This window comes from Cylas formicarius, unplaced genomic scaffold (genome assembly GCF_029955315.1).
Source record: "Cylas formicarius isolate icCylForm1 unplaced genomic scaffold, icCylForm1.1 PGA_scaffold_2__14_contigs__length_35257938, whole genome shotgun sequence".
NCBI classification, from domain to species: domain Eukaryota; kingdom Metazoa; phylum Arthropoda; class Insecta; order Coleoptera; family Brentidae; genus Cylas; species Cylas formicarius.
In genome coordinates, this window is record NW_026844319.1 from 15,960,593 (window position 1) to 15,970,310 (window position 9,718).

General features: G+C 36.4%; 1 protein-coding gene across 1 annotated transcript; it reads right to left on the reverse strand.

The window, feature by feature from the left end:
• Positions 1-94: 94 nt before the first annotated feature.
• On the reverse strand, positions 95-9,535 carry LOC132698777 (WD repeat-containing protein 75). The gene is made up of 9 exons (XM_060665033.1): positions 9,413-9,535; positions 9,151-9,361; positions 8,809-9,095; positions 8,234-8,756; positions 4,451-4,799; positions 4,026-4,394; positions 1,202-1,368; positions 956-1,147; positions 95-902 (listed from the first exon to the last, which is right to left on the reverse strand). The coding sequence occupies exons 1-9, from the start codon at positions 9,484-9,486 to the stop codon at positions 807-809; spliced, it is 2,268 nt and encodes a 755-aa protein (XP_060521016.1). The 5' UTR covers positions 9,487-9,535; the 3' UTR covers positions 95-806.
• Between the last annotated feature and the right edge of the window lie 183 nt (positions 9,536-9,718).

The following is a 9,718-nucleotide window of genomic DNA, read 5'->3' on the forward strand; positions in this document are numbered from 1 at the left end:
TGAAATGACTGAATTACCTAGTACACGGATCATATGGCTACTTTTCAATCAAACTAGAATTCATTAAAATCAAAACTATTTTATTCTCCTATGCAAAAAACAAAGTAACTATAAGCGAGTTAGTGTGAGGTAGTTTATGGTATGCTGTGCCTGAAGATTGTGCCCAGGTATATAACTGATGAGCACGACAACCTGCAGCACATGACGCATCTGACACCGATTATCACGTGTATACGTATCCAAAGAATGAAACTTTTAAAAAACTTTTATTTAATTAAATAATTATGTATTGACGGGCGACCACATTGGTTTTATTGGTTGGGAGCGAGCCTTCTACGGCTTGGCATCACCAAGGCAATAACCAACACTAACCAAAAACAACCAACCAACCAGATTGCATTAATAAGGCAATTACCAAAACCAACCATTTGAAAAAAATTAACTGCCTCCAGGGTAGACCGCCGTTTTGCATGACTAAGGCGGTTACCAAAACTAACCAAAGTTAAAAAAATATTTACGGTGGACCGCCTGGTTGAAAATAGGATTTGAAATGAGCGCGCATGCGCATATAAAATGACATCTTTTTCATGGTTGCTTCAGAATGTTCTGTATTATCAGCGTAAGTAGAGCCTCTATATATCTATTTTATATTTGCTAAGTGACATCGCTGGCATCGACACATGCTCACGCTAAACTGACTGTTTCTTCTTTCGTGATGTTTTATCGCCGACCTGTAGATAGCACTTCCAACACAGAGAAAAAAATGCAAGGTAAAACAAAATTTCCATCTATTTAATAAAAACCATCTAGTTCGGCGTTTCTTTTCGCAACACCAAAGACTTCAACAGGGACGCGCACAGGAAACGTATGGGAGGCAGGGTTTGCAATGGCGACTCTAAATACTATAAAAAAAAATAACTACCACACCATCTGATATAAATTAAGTCGCAATTACCTCGTGAAGGTTCTTCCTGGCCGGGTCCTCCAAGAAAGCGTGACGTTTGGGCGCCGCCAGCCCGAGTCCTGCGCTTCTGGTCGTGGGCAACGTTTTCCTGAAAAACGACGGTTCTTCGTCATTAATCGCCTCCTCTTTCTCCTCCTCGTCATATTCGAACGCCTCCTCGTTCATGCTTACGTTGTACAATTCCTAAAAGGGAATCGCGTTAGAAAGGGATTCCGCAACGATCGATACCGACAGCACCTTTCGTGACGTCACGAAATATAGGTTCGATCTTTCGTACCACGACAGGCGCGTGTCGTTGCCGAATCTGCCGGGAACGAAGGCGGCCGCGATTACGGTGTCCTTGTCCGCCAAAAGATGGCGACTCGCGTACACAGGTTTCGGCGACGCCGGCTCGAACACGTACACTGAAAGAAGACGGCACCGTCAACACCATTCGAGAAAAAATAAAATTGTCCAATTTGAATGTTGTTTGGGCAGTTTCTTATTATATGATAGGTGGATTTTGGCAATTTGCACGATTTATTAAAAATAAGCATGCACTACTTAGTAACAGTCTCTCAAACGTGGGTTTTTAAGGTGGATTGAAATTTCGTGTTTCTGGGATATATTTGAACCTTTTGCTATAATACAGCGCAAATAGTGCAAGTTAATTGCGTCATCATTTTTTATACAAATACAAAAAAAAATGTTTTTTTTTACCTAATCGTCACTTTTAATAAACAGGGTGATAAAACAAAGTTTTTTTTTTTTTTTAATAGAACACATTGCATTTTTGGATAGTCCTTTCAAAGATATATAGAGTATGGGTCTGTGATGCACCGTTTTGAACTTATTAGCGATCATCTTCACAATTCGGGTTATGTTTAATCCATCATTGTTTGATGGCTTATTAACTTTTTTCCATCTATTATTTTTACGAAAATAATGCATTTTTTTAGGCAACAACCAAATTTAAAATATTTTCTTAAAATACGCGGTATTGCCACGTTTCCCAAAATGATACTTTTCTCAATTTTCTTAAATGAGACCTGTATATTATTGGATTTTCGAATAGCCATTTTAATAGCAATTTCAATTATATAACAGTACGGGTCTCTGACTTACCATTTTGGCTTAATTGGCAATTATTTTCCAATAATACACAAATTCTTTTACATTCATAATCTAAGAATCTTGTAAATAAGGTCCTTAAACGGAAAAAAACTTTTAAAAAATATTCATATTCTTAATAATATAGACCACAAGTCTTTAAAAAATATATGGAAACCTGCCTGTTGAAAGACACAAAACACAAAATTGATATTAATTTTGACCTTTTTGACATAATCAAATTACTGATTTTTTGACATGTATCAATGTTATATAATATTTTAGCGTTTTTTTTCGCACTTCCACTATTTTCTATTTATTTTATTAAGTTGCATTTTCGATTAGTCTATTTTGTATAATGTATACGAAGGAGGAAAAAGTTGACCTATTAGAATGAAGCTCGGCTCTTGCTCTCAGACAATATAGAGTCAAATTTCCCCAGTCACACCAGTACAAAAACTACAAGAAACAGATTTTAACTAAAGACTCGAATTTTTCAATATACTGATGGATAGGCATTTTTTAGATAACAGTTCACAATATAATTTGGACGGATGAATCAATATTTACCATGTCTGCGGTGTTATTTAGTAGAAAAAATACGCAGTGTTGGAGTTCAGAAAATAAAAAATGTCTTTTTGAAGTAAACCAGTAGGGGCGAAATCCGTGAAAGTATGGTGCGCAATCTGGAGATCTAGAATTTTAGGACCCATATTTTACCAACGCAGGAGCAATCCAGAAGTTTTATAAAAAGTATTACAGTAGCCTGTGTCGGCTGTTGTTGAGTCGATTTAGCTAACGTTTCACCAATCCTGTTAGGTTCTTCAAAGCTTTTTCCAGTTTCAGTCAAGCTATGAAAAAGCCAACAAGATGATCGGAGACACGTTAGCTAGTTCGACTCAACAAAAACCGACGCAGGAGGAATCCAGAAGTTTTATAAAAACTAAAGGTCATTTTAATTGCAACAACTTTTGTATCTAAATTTTTTTGTAACCCTTGTAGGTTTCGAGATAAGGTATAGGCACCTCTCAAACGAGCCACCCTGTACATAGAAAAAAAATGTCCAAATGACCAAAAAAAGCAGCAATATCCATTACCGATACCAAATAGCTATTTTTTGCCGAGTATCGCTTCCAACAGATATTTGTAGAAAAAGTATCGCTACCATTACGTATAGTATCGAAAGTTTTTTTACATCACAATTATCTTATAATCACTAAATTACCTGTTTTATATCATTAAGTAGGATGGGTTATACGATACATTAGCGTTGCAATGATGTGTTTTGTGATTCTCAGCTCGCAGCTCCGATTAGGCTTAAAACAAAAAACTATGTAGAAAACGTTCAGTTTATCATTCAACATGATATAAAATGGAGTTTTATCGAAGTATCGTTAAAATTAAATTGTTTGAGGAGAATATTTACTCCTCATTTAGTTGGTAGGTTATATTCTCCCTGCTCAAGCCTTAACAGTGTTTGTGCCCTAATTCACAGGGTTATGGAGTCGCTTTTAATAAGAACTATCTACTTTGCTTGTGTCCAGTTTAGCATTCCATATGAGAAACTGTTCTGAAGTCTTCCAAGCATGCAATCAACGTTTTCAAGATCCAGAAAAGAATTATTAGGAGCATTCTCAAGTTGTATCCCAGCACTATCTGTATTTTGACACTCTGAACATACTTACTGTTCCTTATATATATTATTTGTCTATATATGTTCGAGAAGAAAAATCCTAGTCTCTTTAACAACTCTGACTTTTATACTAAGTCAATAACGACTGTTACCAGGAACAATATCCCTGTACACAACTCAAGTTTTTTTGAAAGAGGTTCATCCATATTATCGGGCAGTCAATTTCAATGGTAGGCATATTGTCAATTGTCCTGTTTATTATTTAAATATTTTGAATTACGCTAGGCTGGTGAATATAATTTTGTTGGAAATAAAGGATATTATTATTATTATCCCTACCTTTATTGTCGGCCGTGATGACGGCCATATGCGTCGACAATGGGTCGGCCAACAAAAGGGATACGTGCTTGAGGGCAACAACCCAAACCATGGATAAGGTCAGCAGGTTCCAAACGGCGACTTGAGCGAGCCCAGCGGCGGCCACCAGATGGCACTGGTTACCTCTGCCGAACTGGACGCGAGTGATTTTTGCCTTGTGAATCGGATGCACGAGCGAGCACTTCAGATCGCCCGAATCCGGTGACCAGACAGTTAGTATGGGCCCGAAACCGACCGCCATTAACGACCCGTCGATCGAGAAGCACAGACCTTTGCAGTCGAGGTCGCGGTACCGACCGACATAGTAGCACTTCCACACGAGACTGTCCTCTAAACGAAACGTCGTGACTTTAGCGCCATGCGGCCCCGCCCCCATCGCGACTCACTATACGTTGTCGTAACTCGGTCCACCTGCCACGCCTTAAATTTGGCGTCCCCGCCGACGGTAACACAAGTCGTGGCATCGTCGCGACGCCGTAAGTCGGGCCGGAACGCGACATCCATTATGGATGTATCGTGCGGGTACTCGATGGACGTGTTTAACCCGTAAGTCTGTTTTTCCGCGTCGAATCGCCAGTACTTCAACCGGATTTCTTGACAATCATTCCCGTCACGTCTCTCCTCCACCGTCGCCATCCAACAACGGTCATCGCTCAAGGCGACCTTCCGCACGTCGGTGTTCTCCATCCTGCAGCCGCGCTCGTCGGTTATTTTGTTTTGCTGCACTATATCGATCTAAAATTAAAACGGGTAGTATAGGCAATTTGCATCTGCAACAAATAAAGGAAGCCTGTATACGTCTTACCGTTAACATAATATCACGAATGGACTGGGCCGCACGGGTAAAGATTGATTCCAGAGTGAAACAGAAGAAAAGACGTGCTAGTCAGTGCAAAAGATAAACGATTTTATTTACCATTTATGTGATTGTGTTATTTAGTGTAAAATGATTAGTTGTACTAATTTAGGTAATAGTACCTTTTATCTTAATTAGTAATGCAACAATGGTTGCGTCTTGTTTAACAGTAAATTGTACCTCCACAAGAATATTATAGTAAAACTATTTTCTGCTGCATAGAGAAATTTAAATATGACAGAATTATTTTCATCCATGACCAGATGAAACACCATGGATCAAGATCAGCTTCATGGATATTAAATTTGATTAATTTGTCTTTACTATTCAATACTTTCCGAATTTTAGTTTAGATAGATAAAGATACTATTTTTTTTAATCATCCAGATTGAGCGTTTGTCAGAGCAGGCAGTATTTTTTTGTGTTCGAAACTACTTTTTTTCGTTTAAATGTTTAATAATAACGTATATTAAAAAAATTGTTTTTATCATGTAAAACTATTTATTTCTATTTTATTTTTAATGTATATAACTATCCACAATATTCCTAAGTGTTAAATATTTATATTTAAGTTTTAAAATAAAAAACATGAGCGATTTTGAATTCGTTTAGCTTTTGCGTTTTTGTTAGAGACCTTTCTAATCGCAAGCAGCGATGACTGCTGGTATAAAACAAAGAGATATCATAACCAGAAACAGCAAACCCGCACAGCATTAAAGGTTCTGGAAACATATTTTGTTTAAAACAAAATCACCTCAAAGCAAAACTAAAAATTTCAAATAAATATATTAAACTGAGTTTCTAGATTTTCAATTTTAGACACCAATAATTTATCGATGGATCAAATAACAGATTCTAGAGATTAATAGTAATAAACAAATTCATTTGCACTAAATCTCGGTCTTTTAACGGCATCAATAACATCTGTTTAGACAAGATTATGTTTCAAAACATGTATAAGCTATTATAGTGATGAAGAAGCATCGGCCAGTTCGATTTGCAACGGTCCATGTTTCGGATCCAAACAAACTGATTGGTGATTTCGCGGGTGATTCAGTTTGTGTATATTTTCTAATTATTGGAATCTATTTACCATTGTTTGTGATTATTTATCAATGGTAGGCTAATCAATTAATACTTTGTAAATATTAGAATTTGAAATGAAACGAATTAGACTATTTTGTTGAAAATAAATAGTGTAAATATTTTTCTTAGGCTTTCTCCTTCTCTTTAACTCTGACTAGCTGATATTTCACCAAACAAGTTAGCTTCTTCAGAGCTTCTGTTTCAGATAGAGTTTTTCATTATACGTAGGATTAATTGTAGGATCATTTAATTAACCCATTTTGTCCCAGTGGTGCGTTAATGCACCACCTATTCTATGATTTTTTCGTCACATCCGGGAAATATATTTGCACATCCATTTAGAAATTTTATTATTATCACTACTAAAGGACATAAAACCGCAGAAATCGCTAATTTATGTGTAAAGGAAAGATCTTATATATGACTTCAAAAGTTAACAAAAGTGGTACATAAATTTGTATCACATTTTCCAAAATAGTAAAAAAATATATTTTGGATTTGTATTGCCATTTTTGTTAAGTCTATAGCATGTAGATTACATGGCATATACATTGGAAATACTATATTGATTATGCTTTATTTTTAGAAAATATTTACTGGTGCGTGAATGCAAAACTCGTTTTAACTGTGAAACAAAACTTTGTTATTGCAAGTCTAGACAAGTCAGCCCATGTAGAATAAACATACAACAGTTAGCGTATTCTTTAGTATTAGTTTGTGCCTCGTGCAGCGAACGTTACAGTTCGTAAAATAAGGCATTTCCGAGGTATTTGACTCAAAAGGAATTAGAGGCGGCTATGGAGATCATGATGGATGAGGCCAATAACAATGAAAGTCGTAAGTATTATTTGGATTTACATATTCTTATGTATTGTAGCATTAAATTCTTTGTAAATTTATGCTATAAATAACGTGAAAAAATATTTACAGAACATTTTGACGAGGTCTATTTTCCACCCGACGTGGATACCTTGACTGACAAAGAAGATATGAACGATAACATAAATCTACAAGAGTTTGGGGAACCAACTGGATATAGTTAGAACTTTCGAGTTACATACACCAAATGATACAGCTGTCCTTCAACAGTCCTGTAATTCATCAACTACTGAACCTGCATGGGACTCATCAGATGATGAAAGCCTGGAATTCAAAAGAAGACGTATGCTTTCTACAAACGACAGACTTGCTTCTACTGTCAAATGAATTTAGATCATGTGAGGAACTAAAAAATAGGCTTTCTGGAAAAACTCTGAAATATTTTTTATAATGATGAAGTGATTGATTTGAGTTTAAATCTTACATTGCTTTGCGACTTTTATAAACTGATAAAACAATTACTCAAAGAAATCTTGCACCTGCCATAGATGAAGTGCGTTATGTTAATCAAGATCACCTAATGATTGTTCATGCTAATAAAGCCCGAAGGATATGTAGAATCTGCCACAGCCACACAATTTACGTTTGTAATAAGTGTAATGTGCGTTTACTTACTTCATGCTTTGTAAAATATCACCAAAAATGAAACGGGTGTTACCAGTGGTGCGCTCACGCATCATAAAATATTATGCGTTTTTTGTATCCAATCAGGTTCTATTTGGAAAACAATCTACTTTTAGTTGTTTTCTATCAAATTTCAACTTTCTGTTGTATATTTATGTATAAATTATATGTTACATCTTATGTGCCCCAAAACATTATATAATTTTGGTATGTTTGGAGTTTTATTTTTTTTTTGACACATGTAATGTATTCTTAAGTGCAACAAAATAAACAATTTCAGAGCAAAAAAGTATTTTTTTTATGCTTGGGATAATATGGATTAAAATGAAACTATCAAATCAAATTAAATCAAATGTGGCAACCTCAAATAATCAGTTCAGATAATTAATGTACTGAAAACGTAAATTTAACCCACTAACTTGCATTTTGCACACGCTTAACTCATTTTCCCAGAATATTTAACGAGATCTGGGCATGTCTCGAGAAAATACCACCGCAAAAATTCTACATCTAAACTGGGCGAGTCTAGTTGGTTATAAACGAGACTTCAAATTAACGCATATTAAATAGTCCATCTCAATATTTTTTTCACTGTTTCAAACAGGCCTTTATTATCTATACACCCTATTTAACTTCAAAGCAAAACGAGACCCATAACCTCAAACATTAAACTCCCTCCCCAAAATCTTCTTATCGACACCGTAATTTATATTCGAGTACTTACATTATATAAAAGCGTCATATCTTCGGGTGAGTAAAATTGGACACAGCCCACATTACCGTTCATAACTAGGGCTCTCGTGACCTGGTCGTATACGATGCCGCACTCAAACTGCGTCCCCAAAACTAACTGCTGAATTAGAGCTACCTCGTTCATGGCAGAGTCTACAATCCTGACAGCATTATCGGAAGTAGCGACCGCCACAAACGCGCCATTGTCAGACGGTGCTATCTGGGTAATCCCGGCGGGGAGACGCGGCAGAAACGATCTGTTGTGGATATTGTTAAAATCCCACTTTACCAGGACACATTCGTCTGCGCCGCTGTAAAAGTAACTGCCCTGCGGCGAGAACCCAACACAGTTGACAGCTAAGGTATGCCAGTGAAAGACCGCCTGCGTTTTTTGGTTGGAAAATATGTTTTGCCAGACGACAACGCGGCCTGTATCGTCACCTGTCAAAACAACCTCCTCCGTGGGGTGACATGTTACGCACATGAATTTTCGGTTGTGTTCCGCCATATTGTACCTGAAAATAGACACTCTCAACCACAACGAAATGGCGAACCGCAGCTGAATACCATTTATGTGTTAAGGTAGAGAGACTGACAAAATACACCGTCCCTCCTTGAACGAGAGCAAAATACTTTCCTGCACATATGTCCACATCATAAGGCTGCGATATCTTTAATTTGAAATTCAACAACTTTCTCTCGCCCGTTGTAATATTGATTAGTTTGAACCGAACATAATAACCAAGTGAGCCATTATTAGAGTCCGAATAAGATATGAGAACCTGTATATCTTTATTTAAACGATTAGACATTAGGTGGAACCTTTGAATCTCATTCCCTTTAGTTTTAATTTGCTGCAAGGCAAAAGAAAATTTAGTCGCGATTCACAATTAAGTAAAAAACGCTTACTGTTTCAAAAATCTTTGTTTTATTGGTAGTATCGGCTTTCCACATAATCAACTGTTTGGTTTTAGAACAAGCCAATATACAATCGAAATTGTCGACGGTAATACGATCGAAACCGACGATGTCATCTTTGATACCTTGATATTTGTACAATAAACTGCCCGTTTTGGTACTGTATTCGAATATTGCATTTTTGGATGCCAAAAAAAGGTGCCTGAAATATGTGATGTGCAGTCAAGGCACAGTTACTATGAAATAGACTTACTCTGCGTTGGACGAAAATACCGGACGGATATGGACAAACGATCCGCCGCCTTTAAAGTTTACCGTGAGATCCATTTCAAAGCGTTGAATTTTTGAGGTTAATTTGTTTTGCGGTTGGATAGGATCTTACTTCTAATGGCCACGACTGCAATAGGTCACTCGGCCAGCTTACGACAAGTATATATATATATATATATATATATATATATATATATATATATATATATATATAAATGCTTGAAGAATGCCTTCCTTAAAGAAAAGTCAGGACTTCAATCAAAGAAGAATTTACCACTGTAACCTCTGT

Bases quoted from the DNA above. Each gene is read 5' to 3' on its own strand.
- LOC132698777 (XM_060665033.1), bottom strand. From the start codon at position 9,486: ATGGATCTCACGGTAAACTTTAAAGGCGGCGGATCGTTTGTCCATATC. The intron at 9,096-9,150 runs GTAAGCGTTTTT...TTTGCCTTGCAG, and splicing joins AAACAAAGATTTTTGAAACA to CAAATTAAAACTAAAGGGAA. The intron at 903-955 runs GTAATTGCGACT...TTTTTTTTATAG, and splicing joins CCAGGAAGAACCTTCACGAG to TATTTAGAGTCGCCATTGCA.